General features: G+C 46.0%; 1 protein-coding gene across 4 annotated transcripts; it reads left to right on the top strand.

The window, feature by feature from the left end:
* Positions 1–4,067: 4,067 nt before the first annotated feature.
* On the top strand, positions 4,068–21,929 carry apol1 (apolipoprotein L, 1). 4 transcript variants are annotated; one of them, XM_035428966.1, is made up of 26 exons: positions 4,068–4,400; positions 4,757–4,816; positions 7,923–7,994; positions 8,320–8,385; positions 8,483–8,557; positions 8,774–8,842; positions 8,957–9,025; positions 9,154–9,222; positions 9,341–9,409; positions 9,692–9,757; positions 9,994–10,044; positions 10,174–10,251; positions 10,859–10,909; positions 11,327–11,395; positions 11,998–12,051; positions 14,574–14,636; positions 14,767–14,829; positions 15,018–15,080; positions 15,260–15,322; positions 15,451–15,522; positions 15,737–15,790; positions 16,123–16,200; positions 17,181–17,285; positions 18,207–18,246; positions 19,062–19,116; positions 19,568–21,929. In XM_035428966.1, exons 1-26 carry the CDS (start codon positions 4,398–4,400, stop codon positions 20,391–20,393), a joined length of 2,403 nt encoding a protein of 800 aa, XP_035284857.1. In that variant the 5' UTR covers positions 4,068–4,397; the 3' UTR covers positions 20,394–21,929. The 4 variants fall into 4 exon arrangements, with proteins under 4 accessions (XP_035284857.1, XP_035284859.1, XP_035284858.1 ...); XM_035428968.1 differs by lacking the exon at positions 14,767–14,829; XM_035428967.1 differs by lacking the exon at positions 15,260–15,322.
* The last annotated feature ends 42 nt before the right edge of the window (positions 21,930–21,971 follow it).

The following is a 21,971-nucleotide window of genomic DNA, read 5'->3' as shown; positions in this document are numbered from 1 at the left end:
ATTAAACTGCAAACGATTCTGTTTTGAGACAAGTAGAGTTACTATATATAGATTTTCTTCTGTCTATATGTGTTTTTGTTTTTTTCTCTCTCTTAGTGAAATTTACATATCGTGACCTTATTTTTTTGTATTGTGTTGTGGCTATTTATTAAGTGCAAATGTTGTTTTTGTGTCTTGAGGATAAGGCATGTTTAGTAACCGTGGTGACTGAAGGAGTGTGCCATGTGAAAGGGTTTCCTTTTTTTTTTTTTTTTTTAAATGAGACCTGGTGCGATTTCCCACTAATTCTCATAGCCAGTGTTTTGTTGGTGTCACTGAAATGTTCTGTTTACTTTTTCCATGTGGTCAGCCCTTTCCTCTCTAGGTAATGTTTTTTTTTGTATTTAGCTGATGTTGATTCAGATGCTCAGTGTGACTGGTGTGGAATCATCATCACTGACTGGAAGTATCATTACTGACCGAGACTGACTGGAGTCATCATCACTGACCGAGACTGACTGACTGGAGGAATTATTAGTGAAGGACTGATTAACCATGTCTCTACTAAGGTGTCAAATGGTTGTCGTTGGACCGTGGCGTATTTTTGTATTACATGCATGGTGTATGACCCTGTTTTTTGGTGGGGGTGGCGGGGGGGGGGGGGGGGGGGGGGGGGGGGGGGGGGCTTAGAAATGAGGCACAAGGGCACAGTGCTTCTCAGACGGACGATGTGAGTTTCCATGGCGACGGGTGAGCACTAAGGGAAGCAGCACAAACGTGGGCCCAGAGGGTCAACTAGAGGTCAACAGCAGGTGTTCAGCCCGCTGTCACATCATCAAGCTGCAGACGAACGAAACTGTTAGGTTTGGAAGATGCTGTGGCCCTTGGGTGGCGGCTGCAGGTAGTGGTAATGCAGGTGTGGTGTAAGAGCTGCTGTAGGACATGTAAGATACTGGCAGATACAGGAAGTGGGCTGTGTGGGTTCCAGTGTTCTGTTTGTGCTCTGGAGAAGCCGGGAGTGCTGGGAGTTGTAGTCAGGGGTGGAGTTTGATGTTTTCGGCACGGAGGGGTGCTTCCCTCCTAGTGCCTCCTAGTTTGACTTACCATAACTTTCTGACCTAGCCTATGCTTACTGTGTGAACTGGACTTAATGTGTTCATGGCTATGGGTTAACTGTTACGTAATGAGTATTGTACCTTATCGGACCTGTGTTTCGTCGTTGTTCCAATGACCTTCGGTATGCACTTATTGTACGTCGCTTTGGATAAAAAGCGTCTGCCAAATCAATGTAATGTAATGTGATGTTTCGGATTGCTATCACGGTCTGGGAGGGTTAAATCATGGACTGGGTTGGGGGGGGGGGGGTGCCCCCCAGTCCCCTTTTAATCTCCAGCTATGGTTGTAGTGAAGTTGGGGTGGATACAGCCTTGCTTCGGCCTGTTCCCCCGAGCCTCCATTTTGCTGTAGTGTTGTAAGGGTGTTCTGACATTTGGTGCAGTGAAGTTATTGAGAGTGAAATAGCGAAGACTTCTCTCTGTGTTCAGTACTAGTGGGGAATAAGACAGGAGACATTGCCCTTTGGCTGCCAGATACAGTCACTGCCAGGAGTCACAGTAAAACAGAGAATGCCACGAACAGAGACTGCAGACTGGTCTGTGATTGGTCGATATGTATACACTAAAGAGGGAGCGAGGGACAAGCTGGGTTATGGCTATTTTTCAGGGTCCAGTGGGAGAGCAGGTTGACTTAACTCCAGCAGGAACAGTCACATGGTAAAGAGGCAGATTTATAACCCTTTGAAGAGCAGGCTTTCTGGAATGTTATTTTATCAAAATTCTTAAGTCAGTGTCCCACAGAACTCCATTGCTTTCAGTTACCAGTAGTGATTGTGACATCAGCGTTAGAATGTTCGGTTAAGAACATCGCAAACACACATATGTGGATCTTAATTACAACCTTGAATGGGTTAATGCATATGCCGTGGAAACTCCGCCCACAAACGTGCCTAATCCAGACTAAAATCAGGGCTTTCTCAACTACAGGTGAGCTGTGCTGAGAGGGACGGTGCCAGGTGCAGTACTGGTATACCTGTAGGAAACATGATTTATGGTGGGAATGATGCCGCTGAGAGAAATAGATGAGAGTTTTTCTCCAGAGTTGGCGAGTGAATATTTCAACTCTGTTCTAACGCTGTGACTGTTTTAAAAAAAAAAAAAGAAAAAAGCCTGACTAAAACACTGTTTATCAATTCTGTCCCTGCTGGTTGCCATGGAGATTTTATGCTGTTTTTCTGTAGAGATTTAAAATACATATATATATATATTTTGCAAAGACATTAAAGAAAAAAAAAACTATAATAACACATAGTATATTTAAAGAAAAAATAAGGTGTGGCTTTTACCATGAAACGAAAATGTGCTACAGTGAACATAAATATTAAAATATATTTGCTTATCAACTCTTGCGTTTTGTGTGGTTATTTTCTGAGCTTCATGTTTAAATTTATTTAAAGTAATGGAACCCTGTTAAGAGTTTGGAGAAAAAAAAACTATACTTGACTCACAATATGAAAATTGTATTTAAAACTTTTTAAAACGTGTTCTATGCAATAGACAAAAAAATCAATAACTTTAATTTTTTATTGTTTACATTTTTTCATTGGCAATATGGAGGCTTTTGGGCAGGAAAGTACTGCTTGAAAATTTCAGGTGAAAATTAAGGAATGAAGACATTAATTTAGTGCAGATGTAAATTATGCCCTAAAATGAGTTGTAATGTTCCTGTTGTCTGAATTACATTAGAACCACGTTTACAGTAGTTATGTATGCATTTATGATGTAAAATAATCTCCCATCGTGTCTGCGGAGATCCTCATGAGAATATTGTATAAATATTACACTGCATATAAAGCATACATAATGCTTATTCCATTTGAAATAATATTGATACTTATCAAGTCATCTGAGCCGATTATGAATGCGAGTTTTATGGAGTCTCTGTCCCTGACTGAATTACCCATGTCTGTTATCTTATCTCCTGAATGGTTTTACAGCTGTAGTAGCTCAGTAATGAGTGTACTTAAACTACTGCTTCACTTAATTATTAACATTTTTCAGGCCATTCTGGTTTTACGTTTGCTCTTGTAAGCACTTCCCATCACTACAGCTGAACAGCGCAGTCACTCTGCAGTCCCCCAACTGAGCTGCGCAATCACTCTGCAGTCCCCCAACTGAGCTGCGCAGTCACCCTGCAGTCCCCCAACTGAGCTGTGCAGTCACTCTGCAGTCCCCCAACTGAGCTGCGCAGTCACACTGTAATCCACTGGCTGAGCTGCGCAGTCACTCTGCAGTCCCCCAGCTGAGCTGTGCAGTCACTCTGCAGTCCCCCAGCTGAGCTGCGCAGTCAATCTGCGGTCCACCAGCTGAGCTGCGCAGTCACCCTGCAGTCCCCCCACTGAGCTGTGCAGTCACTCTGCAGTCTCCCAGCTGAACTGCACAGTCTCTGCACCAGAGATATGTAATTCTGATGCAGGCAGACTGCAGAGCCTGGGCAACCAGAGGAGGGCGCTGTTTCATAATTAAATGAGCACAAACTCACCACAAAACCCCTTTCCCCGGATGACAATGCAACCAATCATGCACCACCCTGAAGGGCTCCCCCAGTGAGCACAGCCAATCACATGCCACCTTGTCTGGCTCACACAGTGAACACAGCCAATCACACCAAGGGGCGTCGTAGTGGGGGGAAAAGTGGGACTGACTACCCATGGCCCAAATGGGGGGAGGGCCCTCGAAAAGCCTGGAATGATGCATGAGAGACATGGATCAAGAGAGGAAGGAGGCCCACAGAGACTGCTTATGTATAGGGCCCAGAATTTTGTGCTACACCCCTGATCACACCCAACCCTTGGGGGCTGCCACAGTGAGCAGTGACATAGTCAGGATTCAGTTACAATCCCTTGGGGCCCATCCACTATTTTTGTCAGTTTGAAACATTTTCAGGTCATATTGCCATGCATGCAAGTGAAATATACCACTAATTTTCTGTAGAATTAGCTTCAAATAGCTTTTCAGGGTGCATTTGACTCCTGGCACAGGCGAAAACACGTTGGGCGAAAACACTGCTGATCAGCGCCGGCGGTGGCTGGGGACTGAGAGAGAGAGAGAGAGGGACCACGCCCCGCGCGAGACACCTCTAGAGAAAAAAGAAAAAGAAAAAAAAAGCCCACCTGGCCAGTCTGACGCGTGCGCGTGAAGAAGGAGGCAGAGAAAACAAAGACAAGGAGGTAAAAAAGGACGAACTTTTCTCAGCAAGAGCGACAAAAAGGGAAGAACACCTAAAAAAGAGAAGAGAAACAAAACAGACCGCCACTGTACGCCTTTCCGAGAAAAAGGGGGAAAGGAAACGACTGTTAACATATGGTAAATCAAGTGTTTTTCATATGAAGTTTCTGTTTGACAGTGTAGGCTACTGTGAAGCGAATGTCTGAAGTGTTGTTACAAAGAGTTTACCACAGCTCGTTTTTGCGGCTAGGACTATGTATAGCAGTTTTGTAATTTCAGAGCGCCGGGTTAACACGCAAGCATTGCCTAGGGGTAGAACTTGTTTTTTTCCCCCCTGTTCTGGAAAATCATCTGCGATTCTATGTCAAGACACTTGGCAAAATCTTTCGGGACTGGTGCCCCGAGTTGTCACATGCGTGAAATGGTGGTTTTGAAGTCGGGCGATCGCTGGAGCTTTGCCGAGTTTTGACCGTGATTCGTTTTGTGTTGAACAGGAGAAGAAGGGACGCTACCTGGATCTGGAGGAGCAGGAGCCAGAGGAACACCGGAAGCAGGTGAGCGTAAGGGGGGATCCGGGAAGGAGACTGCGTGGAGGATAACCTTGGGCAGAAGCATTAAAGGATAGTGTGTGTGTGTGTGTGTGTGTGTGTGTGTGCGCACGTGTGTTTTTGTGGGTGTGTGTGTGAGCTACATTTGTGTGATTATCTGCGCGAGAATTTGATTATGTCAGTATGCGTCACAGCACGTGAAGCAGTATAACACAATGTTCTACCGAGCTAGGACTAGAAAGTACAGAGAAGAATAGAATTCTGTCCTGGCTCAGGAGTTTGCTTCCCCAGCTGATGTGAATCCCTGCCCAAGTTCACACCCCTCTCTTTGCTCTCTGGAGACCACGTGACCCAAATGGCTGTCAGCTGTGTTTTACCCCTGAAACTCTGGCTTTTGCCTTGGAACTGCTCTCCCTTCTGGCAGTGAAAGAATCTGAGCTAGCATTAGTATTATTGCGCTGCTTAAGTGATCTGCGCGGTGTAGGACAGCTTTGTAGACCGACTGCACCCTGGGAAAGGTTCTACTTTCCTAGTATCGGGGTTACACTGCATGGGTTCCCTGTGTTTCTCTGAATGATCAAGCAAGAGACGTGATTCCAAAATTTAAAAAAAAGTTTTATTGCAAATATTTTGGCATATTCTGGAAGTGGCTGTAAGGAAGGACAGCAATGTGCAGAGAACAACCGGTATGATCAATACAAATTATATTTTTTATGAATTCATTTACAAATGTATTATTTGATTCCAATCATTGCATACTAAGCTCAACTATTTTAAAATGCAAAAGGTGAACACTACAAACAGATGGTCACAGCCAATCTGCAAATAACTTACCAAGGTCTTCCAGTGTACAAAGATCGTCAATAGCCAAAATGTGGCCAATTAACCAGTTAGTCCCAAACGATGCACCACACTGTTAACAGGAAGGTTATAACGGCATTGCCACAATGCAGCCCATGCACCGGTCCACAGATACCTTGAAAGTGAAGCCAAAGCGTGTTGGAGGATTTCACACCGGGACATAGTTTACACCAGCACGTTTCCAACCTGTGAGCAATGCGAGTTTACCCACCTACCCAAACACGCCAAAGTAGTCTCTTTTTTACCTCAGCCGGGAGGTCAATGGCAATCTGTCGGTAAAACAGCAGGTTTAGAAAGAGCATGGAAATGCTAGATAGCCTGCAGCTAAAGGTGGCAGAAAGCACACACACACACACACACACACCGACCATGGGCTGGTCAAGGAATGGGAGGCGGGTGGCGGGTGGGGGGTGGGGGGGGAGGGTGGTGACAGGAAGAAGAAGCGAGAGACGGGGCAAGGACATTTACAAGGGGTCTAAATTGGGAAAGTTTAAATGGCTCATACTTCCTAGTTTGACTTACCACAATTTTCTGACGAGTCAAACTAGGAAGCATGATGATGAGCCACAACATTTAGATAACGATGGATGGAGATTCAAATGAAGCATGAAAGTGCTAGAGAAACAAGATGAAAGATTACAAGTGATAAGAGTGATCCTGGATGGGGAGTGCCCTGCAGAGTAGCGATAGTAGTACCGTAGTGATGTTGTACAGGAGGAATCTGCAGGATGGCGATGTTGCCGTGATGTCCAGCTGGTCATCCAGGACCACCCCCAGGCCCTTTGCAGAGTGAGAGGCAGTCGATGTGGTGCCATCGACAGTGGTGGAGGCCTCCCCTAGTAGGGAGGTCTTGTGAGGGATGAACAGCAGCTCAGTCTTGTTGAGGTTGAGCTTCAGGTGATGCCCTGGCCATCCATGTCAAGATATCAGCCAAGCAGGCAGTTATTCTCTCATTAACCTGTATGGCAGCGAGAGGGAAAGAGTTGTGTCTCATCAGCATAACAGTGGTAAGAGAAGCAGTGTGAAATAATGACTGAGCCAAGAGATTTGGCGTAAATGGAGAACAGCAGAGGCCCCAGTGCAGGTCCCTGTGGGACTCCTGTAACAAGGGGATGAGGTACAGAGGTACAGAAGCAGACCCCATCCAGGTGGTCTGGTAGGACCTAGCAAACCTTGTAGCCTCTGATTTACGAGCCCAGTTCTCTAACCATTACACTACACTGCTGCAATGTGCACTTGTGAGAAAGGAAACATCACCCTCCCCTGCGCTGGACCTTCCAAAGGGACAACAGCTGATTGGCTATATCTTGTATGTGACGGATGATTGGCTGTACCTTGTTTGAAACCAGGGATTGGCTATAGCTTGTATAAGATGGGTGATTAGCTGTAGCTTGTATGAAAAAGGTGATTAGCTGTAGCTTGTATGAGACAGGTGATTGGCTATAGCTTGTATGAAACAGGTGATTGGCTGGTAGCTTGTATGAGACAGGTGATTGGCTGTAGCTTGTATGAAACAGGTAATTGGCTGTAGCTTGTATGAAATGGGTAATTGGCTGTAGCTTGTATGAAACAGGTGATTGGCTGGTAGCTTGTATGAGACAGGTGATTGGCTGTAGCTTGTATGAAATGGGTAATTGGCTGTAGCTTGTATGAAACAGGTGATTGGCTGGTAGCTTGTATGAGACAGGTGATTGGCTGTAGCTTGTATGAAACAGGTGTTTGGCTGTAGCTTGTATGAGACAGGTGATTGGCTGTAGCTTGTATGAGACAGGTGATTGGCTGTAGCTTGTATGAGACAGGCGATTGCCTGTAGCTTGTATGAGACGGGTGATTGGCTGGTAGCTTGAATGAGACGATTGATTGGCTGTAGCTTGTATGAGACAGTGATTGGCTGTAGCCTGAATGAGACGGGTGATTGGCTGTAGCCTGAATGAGACAGGTGTTTGAGACGGGTGATTGGCTGTAGCCTGAATGAGACAGGTGTTTGAGACGGGTGATTGGCTGTAGCCTGTGTGAGATGGGTGATTGGCTGTAGCCTGAATGAGACTGGTGATTGGCTGTTGCTTGTGTGGGCTGAAATGGGTGAAACTTAAGACAGCAGGCAAAGGAAGTGGGGGTGAGATATTTTTGGCTCGGTGTCCTGGGGAGGCACCTGACAGATGGTCAGACAGAGCTACCTTTCCAAAGGGGGGAGTGGAGAGAGTGGTAGAAAGCAACGTGAAGCAGTGATTTAACTCTCCGTCTCTCTCAGGAAAAAGGAGGGAAGATCGCCGGAATGTTCCGAAGATCCCCTAAACCCACTAATCGCTCTCTACCTGAACAGGTAACTATATTAACACTGTGGTGCACTCTACGAGCACAACTAATTATATTAATATTGCACTGCCCTCTACCCGTACAAGGAATGTATATTAACACTGTAAATCATTCTACCTGTGCAAGTAACCATATTCATTTGCCCAATACACTGTGTGTAAACCAATACATTTGATGCTAATTTTACTCTATATTTTGTGGTTCCTCTTTTCTTTTATGTTTTATTTTTTTTGCCCGAGTCAGAAAATATCACCAGTATGTACTTGGAACTCTAATCTCTGTCTCTCTCTCTCTCTCCCTGTCTCTCTGCTCTGTCTCTTTCTCTTTTTCAGGACAGTCTTTCTACACACAGTGAACTCTCGGGCAGCAACGACAATCTCTTTGACGTCAACACAAAGGTGAGTGTCTGTCTGTCTGTCTGTGTGTCAGTATGTCTGTCCTGCCTGTACCCTTCCCAGGTGAACAGACTCTATTAACCCTCTCATGCCTCTCTAGGAGAAAGGAGGAATGTTCAGTGGAATGTTCAGAAACAAATCTCCCAAACGTTCTAAAGAGCTTACACCTGCACAGGTAAGTGTTTTGTCCTGTGTGTTTCTGGTGTGTAATAACATTAGTAAGTAACATTCACCTGTCTCTATTTGGAACACTGAAAGATTTTTCTCTCTCTCCATCTATCCCTCTCTTTCTTTCTTTTCTTATCTACATCCATCCATCTGTCGCTCTATTTCTTGCTTTTTTCTTTCTCTTTCACACTCTCTCTCTCTCTCTTTTTCCCATCTCTTTCAGGACAATGTATCCACACACAGCAAGCTCTCTGTCAGCAACGACAGTCTCTCTGACAACAACAACTCAAAGGTGCGTGTGTGCCTCTGTCTGGAACACTGGGATGCAGAAACCAAAACGGCACAAATTTGAATGGCGTTGGGCCCTAAAAAAAGATTATAGATTAACCCTCTCATGCCTTTCTAGGAGAAAGGAGGAATGTTCAGTGGCATGTTCAAATCTCCAAAACGTTCTAAAGATCCTACAGCCGCCCAGGTAAGTGTCTCTTCCTGTGTGTTTCTGTTGTCCATCCAGCCATCCATCCATCCATTTTATTCTTTCTCTTTCTGTGCTTTGGAAGACTAATAGACCTCTCTCTCTCTCTCTCTCTCTCTCTCTCTCAGGATAATGTCTCAACACACAGTGAGCTCTCCGCTAGCTATGACAGTCTCTCTGACATCAGCTACACGAAGGTGAGGCTCTCGGTTCAGGCATTATTCTATGCATATTCCTCCCAACAGATTGTTGTTAGTTCAGTTTAACTCTCTGTCTCTCTCACGTTCTCTTTCTTGCTCTCTCTCTCTCTCTCAGGAAAGAGGAGATGATCTCACTGGAGTTCGAAGAGCCCCTAAACCATCTCAGCGTACAAGACCTATACAGGTAATTATATGAACAATGTACTTTACTCCAGGTCAATCCAGGTAAGTGCGTGTTATACACCACAGGAGTAAGTATTTATTTACCGAGCTGTAAAGGTGTAGGTAACTAACTGAGCTGTACAGTACAGGTGTAGGTAACTAACTGTGAGCTGTACAGGTGTAGGTAACTAACTGTGAGCTGTACAGGTGTAGGTAACTAACTGTGAGCTGTACAGGTGTAGGTAACTAACTGTGAGCTGTACAGGTGTAGGTAACTAACTGTGAGCTGTGCTTTCTTTCTTAGGACAGCCTGTCTTTACACAGTGATCTCTCCCTCAGCTGTGAGGATCTGTCTGAGAGCAGCTCAAAGGTGAGATAGGCGTGTGTGTGTGTGAGTGTGTGCGTGTGTGTGAGGAAGAGTGTGTGTGTGTGTGTGTGTGTGTGAGTGTGTGCGTGTGTGTGAGGAAGAGTATGTGTGTGTGTGAGGAATAGTGTGTGTGTGTGTGTGTGCGTGTGTGTGAGGAATAGTGTGTGTGTGTGTGTGAGTGTGTGTGTGAGAGAGAGAGAGAAATGTGTGAGTCTCTGACTCTTCCTCTCTCTCCTCAGTCTGGTATCATGGGGAAGATCCTGAGAAACCCGTTCCGTGCCGCTTCCCAGGTAACCCCCGCCCTCTCCAGTAACCCCCCCCCCCCCCCCCCCGGTGAAACTAGGGTGGTGTGGAGGTGCAGGACGCCCCACGGCGGGACATTTATTCATTTAGTATTTTTGTGTGGCCTTGTTTTTCAGGACAGGAATAAATCTGAGCCTGAGCAAGATGCTGGTGAAGGCTCTCCACCCACAGCACGACGTTCTGGAGCAAAACAGGTCACACCTTCCTTACCATGTGCATCTCACCCTGAGCACACCATGTGCATCTCACCCTGAGCACACCATGTGCATCTCACCCTGAGCACACCTGTGCATCTCATCCTGAGCACACCATGTGCATCTCACCCTGAGCACACCTGTGCATCTCATCCTGAGCACACCTGTGCATCTCACACCACTGAGCACACCTGTGCATCTCACACTGAGCACACCTGTGCATCTCACCCTGAGCACACCTGTGCATCTCACACTGAGCACACCTGTGCATCTCACACCACTGAGCACACCTGTGCATCGCACACCACTGAGCACACCTGTGCATCTCACACTGAGCACACCTGTGCATCTCACACCACTGAGCACACCTGTGCATCTCACACTGAGCACACCTGTGCATCTCACCCTGAGCACACCTGTGCATCTCACACTGACCACACCTGTGCATCTCACACCACTGAGCACACCTGTGCATCTCACACTGACCACACCTGTCCAACACTCTGACCATACCTGTGCATCTCACTCTGACCACACCCCTTGTCGCTGTGTGAGCTTGCTGCTAGGGGTAATTAACTGACTCCTCCTCTTCCCCTCCCTCTCTCAGAATGGAGTTATGAACGGTATCCTGAAGAATCCCTTTCGTTCAGGGACCCAGGTAATCCTGGGAAAGCCCTGTTTCTGTCTGTTACTGCACTCGGGGATGAGTGTTACTGTAGTGGGGATAAGTGTGTTATGTTACTGTTCTTTTATTAGAGTGTTTGGGAAATCATTGTGCTACTGTAGTTTTATTAGAACTTTAGGGGGATGACTGTTACTGTAGTTTTATTAGAATGTTAGGGGGATGATTGTTACTGTAGTTTTATTAGAACGTTAGGGGGATGATTGTGTTACTGTAGTTTGATTAGAGTGTTAGTGGGATGATTGTTACTGAAGTTTGATTTGAGATTTGAGTGTTAGTGGGATGATTGTTGCTGTAGTTTGATTTGAGATTTGAGTGTTAGGGGATAATTGTTGCTGTAGTTTGAATAGAGTGTTAGGGAAATGATTGTGTTAATAGGGGACTCTGTTTCAGGAGAAGGAGCAGGACTCTGACTCTGAAGAGAAGCCCACCAGCACTGAACATCAGCCAAAACACAAGCAGGTACGTCTCTCTGTCCCTGTCCATCTGCCTGTCTGTCATTATATCTTTCTGCCAGTGTTAGACTGTGTGCCTGTGTGTTAGTCTGTTGCTGTATACAGCGTATAATTTGGTCATTTGGCAGGTGCTTTTAACACTGTAAGCGAACATCATAAGAGCTAGAGATGGCCATGTTTACAATAAAATAAATAAGCTATGAGCAGAGAGAACCGGACCAAGTGATATTGTATAAAGAGAAAACAGGAGGGGACCAAGCTCTGAGCCCTGTGGGACACCATGTCGACCAATTCTACCAGGGTGGGTCTGATCCCCTGGTAGAATTGATCAACATGATATGAGGCTGTGATATCCATCTCTATAAGGGATGAGAAGCATCCAGTGGTTAACGGTCTACTGCGTCAGTATATATTGATATATTAGTCTTGCAGTATGTCTGTGTTAGTCTGTCAGGTTGTCTGTATGTTGTAGCTATGGGTGCTTGCTGCTGTGTGAGTGTGCTTGTGTGTGTCAGTGTGTTGGCATGTCAGGTTGTGATTGGTTGGGGGGGCGGCTGTGTTGTGTGAGAAATCTTTGACTCTTGACCCTTCTTGTTTCCATCCCCCCAGAACGCTGTGGTTGGAGCCATTTCCAAGCTGAATCCGTTCCACTCTGCTTCCAAAGTAAGCCGGCTTTTCATTGTGTTTCAGCCCGTTTTTGGGGTTTCCACACCAAGTCCTGCCCCCCTTCCGTGTGTGCTGGTTTGATTCCCCACCACTATTGCAACCCCTCAATTGTAATGAGCTCGTAGTGGTCTTTAAGTTGATGGTTAATTTCAGTTTAAGGATGAATTTCCCTCTTGAGGTCACATTATGTTAGAAATGGCTATGCGTGCCATGAGGAATTTCCCATATTCACATCCAAACACTTTTTTAATAATAAGTCAGATTAACAAGTACTTTCAGTCACGATAATAAACATAAACTATTCCTTTAAAAAATCTTGTATTTTCTAACTGATTTAATTAAAGGAATTACAGTCCATTGTGGGGAAATAAAAAGTTCACAGCGCCGGGCCTGCAAAACAAAAAAGTTTATTTTGTGTATTTTGGTAGGTTTTGTTTTGTTGAAAAACGTTTAAGGGACAAAAATGCTGGAAATAAACGCATGATATGAAATATGTTAATTGATAAAAAGGACTGCATTTAAAATAAAGACCGGTATACACGGTGGACCCCAGGGCCCAGGGTGAGACCTCCTCATGGTTTCGGTGCTGGTGTGCTCTGTGCACAGGGGGAAAGTTTCACTGTGTGTAAGTACGCCATGCCAAACTTTTCGAAAACATGTCTTGTGTCACCTGACACCTTGTGCACTCTTTCTGTGGTGGAGAATTGGAAGAGGAAGGAGACTGGCGGTGGTTTTGGAAAAGTCTATTACAGGATTCCATTGTGCCTTCAAGTGTTAAAGAAGAGCAACCGAATGGTGTGTGTGTGTGTGTGTGTGTGTGTGTGTGTGTGTGTGTGTGTGTATGTGTGTGTGTGTGTCTGTGGTGTGTGCGTGTCTGTGTGTGTCTGTGGTGTGTGTGTTTGGGTGTGTGTGTGTCTGTGGTGTGTGCGTGTCTGTGTGTGTGTGTGTGTGTGTGTGTATGTGTGTGTGTGTGTCTGTGGTGTGTGCGTGTCTGTGTGTGTCTGTGGTGTCTGTGTGTGTGTTTGGGTGTGTGTGTGTCTGTGGTGTCTGTGTGTGTGTGTGTGTGTCTGTGGTGTGTGCGTGTCTGTGTGTGTGTGTGTGTGTCTGTGGTGTGCGAGTGTCTGTGTGTGTCTGTGTGTGTGTCTGTGGTGTGTGTGTGTGTGTTTGGGTGTGTGTGTGTCTGTGTGTGTGTGTGTGTGTGTGGTGTGTGCGTGTCTGTGTGTGTCTGTGGTGTGTGCGTGTCTGTGTGTGTCTGTGGTGTGTGTGTGGTGTGTGCGTGTCTGTGTGTGTCTGTGGTGTGTGTGTGTGTGTGTGTGTCTGTGTGTGTGTCTGTGGTGTGTGCGTGTCTGTGTGTGTGTGTATGCGTCTGTGGTGTGTGTGTGTGTGTGTGTGTCTGTGGTGTGTGCGTGTCTGTGTGTATCTGTGGTGTGTTTGTGTGTGTGCGTGAGAAGATCAATGCAGAGGCAGATACAGCTGCAGCAACTGAAGTTATGCAGAATGTTATGTAGGAAAAACAGCTGAAACAGGTCTGTCAGGTCCTGCACCCACACGCATACACACCCACACTAGGGATGGTGCTGAATATAAATACCATGTTCAGCAACACTCTGATAACGCGTTCTCTCTAAATGTTTTCTCCTCCCGAATTTGGCCAATATCATTCAAATTCGGGTCATTACTTCCCACCTCTTTGATGCAATTTGCTCAAGAAGTCAGTACCAAGTTTCTGAATTACACACACACACACACACCTACACACACACACACACCTGCAGAGAGAATGCTATATCCTCCTCCTTCCAAAACTTCGCTAAATATTTGGTCTAAAAATAACTGCGTTTTTAAAATTCACCAGACAATAGACAACAGGTGCTTTTACCCACGCGCAAACATGTAATTGTCTACTTGTGCTATTTGCTCTATTGTGCTTTGTATTTCTTTAACCACTTTTTGTGTTTTGACATGCACATTTTAGCACTTTTCTCTGTGTTCCTGTAACATGGCCTCGATACATTTTCCCTTAGCCCCTTACAATGAAACCGCTATAATTTAGAAATACAAACACTGAAATTTATTCAGTTGTGTACTTTATTTCAAGAAAATAGTTTTGCAATACGTGGTTTTGTAATCATTAGACACTAGATTGCTGCTGGTGCAAAAATCATCGATGTTGTAACGCTGGAAATGTCTGATGCTGCTGGACATCAGTATGACGGTAGTAGGTAGTAAAAAAGTGGCCTTTTTAGTTAAAACATTACAGAAACAGGTTGTTGGCTAATGACACACCCAGCGCTGGCTCATGTGACCCTAAAATATCTGACCTGACCCCCAGGGAGTGTGTCTTCCAAAAACTACTTCTCAGTGTACTTTCGGATTTATCTGAATACAAATACAAATAATTTTGTTGGTTCAAAAAATACAGATACTAATACAAATAGTGGCTTCTTCCTCCACCCATAACACACACACACACACACATACACACTCATGCTGCCCATTTTTGCTCATCTGTGTTTCAGGAGAGACATCACAAACCTGAGGCAAATCTCCCCATCTATGAGAATGTGGTCCCCACAAGCCAGGTGAGTGTGTGCATCCATGCATGTCCGCATATGCACATAGACACACACACACACGCAGACACACTCACACACACACACACACAATACACAGAGGTAACTCATGCTGTCTATTTTTTATCATTTGTTTTAGGACCGTGATCAAAAACCCGATGAATACCCCCCCAGCTATGAGACTGTGGTCCACACAAGCCAGGTAGGTAGACGTGTGTATGTGTATGCATATGAGTGTGTGTGTGTGTGTACGTGTATTTGTATGTGTGTGTATATGAGTGTTTGTATGAGGGCGTGTGTACACACACACACACACACACACACACACACACACACACACAATACACAGAGGTAACTCTTGCTGTCCATTTTTGCTCATCTGTGTTCCAGGAGAGTGATCACAACCTTGAGGAAAATCTCCCCCTCTATGAGGAGGTGATCCCCACAAGCCAGGTTGGTACATGTGTGTATGTGTATGCATATGAGTGTGTGTGTGTGTGTACATGTATCTGTATGTGTGTGTATATGAGTGTTTGTATGAGGGCGTGTGTACACACACACACACACACACACACACACACACACAAAAGCAGGTAACTTTTGCTGTCCATTTTTGCTCATCTGTGTTCCAGGAGAGTGATCACAACCTTGAGGAAAATCCCCCCCTCTATGAGGAGGTGATCCCCACAAGCCAGGTGTGTGTGTGCGTGCATCTGTGTGTGCCTTTGTATACTTGTGCATGTGTGTGTGTGTGTGTGTGTGTGTGCGTGCGTGTGTGTGTGGTAAATGCTTTTTGTTTTGAGTGTGTTTGTGTGTTTTTCAGGAAAGGGGGGAGGGTGGACCATCAGAAGGAGAGGTGAAGAAAAAGAGGGAGGAAGCCCCCCGGGACAGAGTGGTACAGTACATTCCCTCCATCTCTCTCCCTTCTTCTCACTTCCTTCTTCTCTCTCTGAATGGCTCCTCTTCCCCATTGTGTTCTATTATGTATTGTAATAGTGCAATTATGCTACAAACCTAGTGTCGTTTCTCTGCTGGTCATGTGACCTCATGCGTGCACTTCCTCTCCGGCGTCTTCCTCTCTTCCTGACCATCTTCTCTCACCACAACAGCCAAAGAAAGGGAAGAAACCCAAGAACCCCTTCCTTCCAGCAAAGGGAGCCAAGGTAGTGTGTGCATGCATGTGTGTGTGTGTGTGTGTGTGTGTGTGTGTGTGCATGTGTGCATAGGGCAGGGTGTGTGTGTGTGTGCATAGGGGAGGGTGTGTGTGTGAGAGTGTGTGCACAGGGGAGGGTGTGTGTGTGAACGTGCATGTGTACATGTACGTGTGTGTGTGTGAGTGTGTGTGTGAATGTGCATGCGTACATGCATGTGTGCATATGGGAGGGTGTGTGTGTGTGTGCATGCGTACATGTTTGCGTGCATAGGGGAGGGTGTGTGTGTGTGCATGTGTAAGTGTATGTGTGAGGTAATCTCTCTCACTGTTTTTGTGCTCCAGGGTAGAACACGAAGGGAGCCCAGGAGTGAAGATGCCTCTGGGGACACAAGCAGTGACTCAAAATCAAAATTTACACAGGTACCTGCACACCTACTGTCTTACCTGCACACACACTCATACCTGCACACTTACTCTCGCACCTACACACACCCTCACCTGTACACACACACTCACCTGTTCACTTACTGTCTTACCTGCACACACTCTCTCACCTGTACACTTACTGTCTCACCTACACACACTCTCTCACCTGTACACTTACTGTCTCACCTACACACACACACACTCTCACCTGTACACTTACTGTCTCACCTACACACACATTCTCACCTGCACACACACTGTCTCACCTGTACACAAACACACACACACTCTGTTTCTCACCAGGTAATGTTAACTCAGAAAGCTGTGGTAGATGAGAGGGGCTGACAGAGTTTTGTTTGGGGCAGGAATTTCCAGTTCTGTCCCCTGGGTTTTGTATGAAGTCACCTGGTGCAGGTATCAGGTGCTGAAAGTTTTAGGACGCCCTCTGGCCCCACACACCCTACTTCTTTTTCTTCTTTTTTTATTGTTTGTGGTGCACAGTGTGATTTTTTTTTTTTTTTTTTTAAAAAGGGGGAACTGTGAGTAATACAGAGTGTCGCTGATATGGAGTACGGCTTCTGCCCGGCAGCGGCTGTTATCTGCGAAATAAAAGGCGGCCTGTTCTCTGTACGTTGTTGATCGAAGCCTAAGTGGGTCAGGCGCCACAGAGCAAACAAACAGCAATGTGTCCAAACCTGTCGTGTGGGATTCCCCTACCCTTTTGTTTGCGTGCCTCAACATCTGTGGAGGAAATAAGCCTTTGTTTGGCGATCTGTAAACCTGGGCGGACACACCCAGCACAGCAGCATGAGTATTCAGCGGATGGCGGAATCTTTTTTCCATACGGGGGGGGGGGGGGGGGGCGAGAAAAACCTGCTTCCCTGACCCGGGTTCATTTGAACCCGGGAACTGTTCCGGGTTCCCGCGTGTGTGTGTGTGCGTGTGTGACAGGGAGCGCTTTTCTGTGTCTCCAGGGCGGAACACAGGACGGTGAGGGGAAGGGGAAGCCCCCGAATTGGCTGGACGAATACCGTGCCGGCGGGACGGAGCCGGAGGAGACCGGGGAGGAAGAGGAACAGGTTTGCAGAAACGTTCCCACACGCCGTCGCGGCCGCCCCCATTCCCACAGACTGGTATCAGTAGGGACGTTTCTGAATATTCAGAGTCAATCATGACTTCCTGGCCATACAGTTAGACTCCCCCCCCCCCCCGCCCTTCCCCTCCCCCACACCAGAAAGTGCTGTGTAATGTTTCTGCACAGGGAGGAAATGTGCCAGTACACGTTATCAGATTATACAGGCCAGACCTGGGTCAAATACGTATTCGTTTTGGATTCAAATACTTTTCTGTGCTCTATTGATCTTGCCTGGTGTAACTGAGCCTGCCAATATGACCAGAAGGTGGGGTTTGCACTTTTTGAGAGTATTTCATTGGTTCCAATACACCATACAAGATCAGTAAAGCGTAGAAAAGTATTTGAATCCAAAAAAAAATATGTATTTGACCTAGGTCTGATCCAGGACTAATAAGCATGTTATCATAATATCATGATTTTTTTTCTTATTGAATCAGTGGTTTCTAAACCTGTTCAAGCCTGACACTCAACCACAGTTTCATTATTACAGTAAATTGTGGGTGCTCCACATTGGTAGTGGATGAGGGAAGTTCCCACTCATCAGTGTAAAGGACTTTGAGCGTTTGAAAAAGTGCTATATAAATGCAATGATTAATTCATTCATTCAAATGGCATTCCCCATAGCCTGTAGGAAGCAGCCAATCATCAGAGATCAGCATTAATGAGCCTATAGGGAGCCGCCAAATCATGAGAGATCAGCATGAATAAGCCTGTAGGGAGCAGCCAATCATCAGAGGTCAGCATGAATGAGCCTGTAGGGAGCAGCCAATCATCAGAGATCAATATTAATGAGCCTGTAGGGATCAGCGACTGGCCAGAGATCAGTTTTATGAACAGCCAGTGATGTACAGTTTCTCCCCTGCAGGACGGTGATGGTCTCATGGAGTGGTGGAACAATGTGGAACGTGAGTCATGAGAGCATAAGCACAAATAAGCTCACACACTCTCTCTCACCCACACACACACACATACACACACACCCACACACACACACATACACACACACCCACACACACACACATCCACACACACCCACACACACACACATACACACACACCCACACACACACACATCCACACACACCCACACACACACACATATACACACACCCACAGAATCAATGTTTGTCTGTTTGTCTGTCTCTCAATTTAATTACATTCAATTAAATAATTTAAAAAAGTAAATGCCATATAACACCAGACTACCAATGTTAAATGTGAAGACGTGCCGAAAATGAATGTGACAGCAACGCTAATAAATAATAATAACGGTCATCATGGTCATAAATGTTGATGTAATGTGCAGTGTCTCTCTCTCTCAGTGCAGTGTTAGTGTCTCTCTCTCTCAGTGCAGTGTTAATATCTATCTCTCAGTGAAGGTGTTAGTGCCTCTCTCTCTCAGTGCAGTGTCTCTCTCTCTCTCAGTGCAGTGTTAATATCTCTCTCTCAGTGCAGTGTTAGTGCCTCTCTCTCTCAGTGCAGTGTTAATCTCTCTCTCTCAGTGCAGTGTTAGTGCCTCTCTCTCTCTCAGTGCAGTGTTAGTGCCTCTCTCTCTCTCAGTGCAGTGTTAATATCTATCTCTCAGTGCAGTGTTAGTGCCTCTCTCTCTCAGTGCAGTGTTAATCTCTCTCTCTCAGTGCAGTGTTAATATCTATCTCTCAGTGAAGGTGTTAGTGCCTCTCTCTCTCAGTGCAGTGTTGATGTCTCTCTCTCTCTGCAGAGTGGGATGACGTGACTCAGGACGACGAGGATTTAACTGAGAAAGAAGAGGCGAAGTACGAGTCACTTCTCTTCACTGTGTCTGTGACAGCTCTGTGTCAATCATTCGCTCTGTTACTCACGCACATACTCACTCTCTCACACACACACACACTCTCTCTCTCACTCACACACACACTGTCTCTCTCACACATACTCTCTGTCTCACACACACAAACACACACTCTCTCTCTCTCTCTCTCACAGTGCAGTGTTAATAGCACTCTCTCTCTCTCTCTCTCTCTCTCTCAGTGCAGTGTTGATGTTTCTCTCTCTCAGTGCATTGTTAATATCTCTCTCTCTCTCAGTGCAGTGTTAATGTCTCTCTCTCTCAGTGCAGTGTTGATGTCTCTCTCTCAGCGCAGTGTTAGTGCCTCTCTCTCTCAGTGCAGTGTTAGTGTCTCTCTCTCTCAGCGCAGTGTTAATGTCTCTCTCTCTCTCAGTGCAGTGTTAATGTCTCTCCTCCAGGGCCTTCGCGCTGACGGCGGACAAGGTGCAGAAGGCGATCCGTGTTTTTAACAAGCTGTTCACCGAGCGCGCGGAGGGCCTGTGGCAGCACGTGATCGACCTGCGCACCATCGCCGACGGCATCGACCGCTTCAACAAGAAGACCAAGATCGCCGCCATCACCGGCGGCTCCACCAGCGCCCTGGGAGGCATCGCCACCATCGCCGGGCTGGCCCTGGCCCCCGTCACCATGGGAACCTCGCTGATCGTCACGGCGGTGGGGCTGGGCGTGGCCACGGCCGGCGGCCTGACCTCGGCCTCCGCCAGCATCTCCAACACTGTCAACAACTCCCTGGACCGCAAGAAGGTGGAGAAGATCGTGGAGGACTACCAGTCCAAGATGGCCGACATCAGCAAGTGCATGAACTTCATCAAGCAAGGGATCGAGAACCTGCGCAAGTACGACGTGGTGAAGATGAAGAACCACGCCTACAACCAGGACTTCCCCGCGCTCACCAACATCTACGAGGACGGCGCCATGGCCAGCAAGGCCCTCCTCATCAACACGGGCGAGATCATGCGGGTGGTGCAGATCGCCAACGTGGCGGGGAGCACGGCCGCGCGCGCCGTGCAGATCGCCAGCCTGGCCACCGGCGTGCTCACCGGCCTCTTCGTCGGCATGGACATCTACTTCGTGGCCAAGGACTCGCGCGAGCTGAAGAAGGGCGCCAAGACGGAGTTCGCCGCCAAGATCCGGGAGGTGGCGGAGCAGCTGCACGAGGGCCTGGTGGAGCTCAACGCCATCCGGGAGGAGATGCAGGACGCCAGCAGGAACAGCTTCACTTGAACTACGTTTCCCACAAGCCTCTTCTGCAGTGATCTGGACTTATTTCCCCCACAACCCTCTTCTATCATCGAAACTCTTCCTCAGCTGATTTCACTTTCCCCATGATCTTCTCCTGTTGTCATTTAATCTCAATTTTCCACCACTTCTCTGAAGTTTTCTTACTTACTCCAGTTTAGCTCTGCCTTCATCTAAATGCACTTTCCCATGATCCTCTTCTGCTCTCATCTTAAGCCTCTTTCACACCATCCTCATCTATGTAAACTCTACGCTCATCTAAACTCCTTTGTTTTACAATACTCTGCTGCTATCTGAATTCCCTTTCCCATAATATTCTTCCTAATTATCCTGTGAATACAACACCCTTTGCTGCTTTGTTGGGGTGTAAAGTGTCATAGAACATCTGAAAGGGGGTTGGGGGGGGAGCTGTAGGAAGTGGGGTCCAGAGGTCATCGACTTTGTCAAGCTCTGAACCTCACCTCCCATAATGCTTTGTGTTAAAGGATTCATGATGATCTACCTGTTGAACGCAGTTTTGACCTGGACAAAGGCCGTTTTTCCCCACTTCGAACAATGCAGAGAAGCATTTGAGCAACACTAGTGAACTTAAACCACACCACTGCTTGTTCCTGCAGTAGGGAGTAACAACTGAATGTTGTAATTTTTAATGCTATTTCTTTAATGTGTTTTCCTTTACAATATGTAAATAGACTTGGATATGACCTAGTTTCACTAATATTTGGGATTGATTAGTTTTCAATTTGCTGTTGTGTATTTTTGTCACATTTTCAGGATGTGCAGTTTGAAAATTCCTGAACTACAAATGATATTTTTGACAAATTTTGCACATTTTTTAATACTTACATTTTTTTTTTTGTTTAGAGAAAATGCTTGGACCCTCATACCACCATGTTCGGTGATTGGATCAAAATGTTTTGTTTTTTCTTTTTTGTTGAGAGTACTGGAATTTAGGTGGTTCCGAACAGATAGTTCACAAACCTTTCACGGTGTAATGTTTTCTGTTTTGCTTGGAAAATTCTGCTGTGTTCCTGAAATTGTCAAAATATGGTATTGACATTTAGCACAGCTTGCCTTCTGTGAAACTTGTGGACGATAGCCTGTTTCTCTGAGGGTTTCAAATTCCCCACCTACAGGACACAGGCATTTAAATCCTTCATGTTGGCCTCTCCTGGGCCAGCATTAACAGCCCTGGATGAAAACACTACATTCCTCAACTCTGTGGTTTGATTACACTCAAAATGGTCAATGCAGTACTGTTGTATGTAACTGGAGACCGTGGCTACCGTCTTCATTGGATGCGGCCATTTTGTCTTCCCAAGAGGTGTCAAACTATCCTTTCTGCACACTGGTTTGAATCCTATATTTATTTTTAACTCTGTGTTTTAGTATTAAATTATATATTTTGTATAGATGAGACTTCTGTAGTCAGTTTTAAACAAGATATAGAAAGTTATTAGAGATTAAAGTATACATAGTGTTTAAATGACTGCAATAAAGTATTCGTATTCTTTACGAGAACCTGAGTAATATTCATTGGGTAACTACATTAATTATAATCCA

Source organism: Anguilla anguilla, chromosome 8, assembly GCF_013347855.1.
Source record: "Anguilla anguilla isolate fAngAng1 chromosome 8, fAngAng1.pri, whole genome shotgun sequence".
Lineage (NCBI taxonomy): Eukaryota > Metazoa > Chordata > Actinopteri > Anguilliformes > Anguillidae > Anguilla > Anguilla anguilla.
The sequence above is the reverse complement of the archived record's forward strand: the minus strand, read 5'-3'. Positions and strand labels throughout refer to the sequence as shown.

What these genes read in the sequence shown, in the direction of transcription:
- apol1 (XM_035428966.1), top strand. An exon ending in CAGAGGAACACCGGAAGCAG is followed by an intron (nt 4,817 to 7,922) that starts GTGAGCGTAAGG and finishes CGTCTCTCTCAG; the next exon opens with GAAAAAGGAGGGAAGATCGC. An exon ending in CAAAATCAAAATTTACACAG is followed by an intron (nt 16,201 to 17,180) that starts GTACCTGCACAC and finishes CTGTGTCTCCAG; the next exon opens with GGCGGAACACAGGACGGTGA.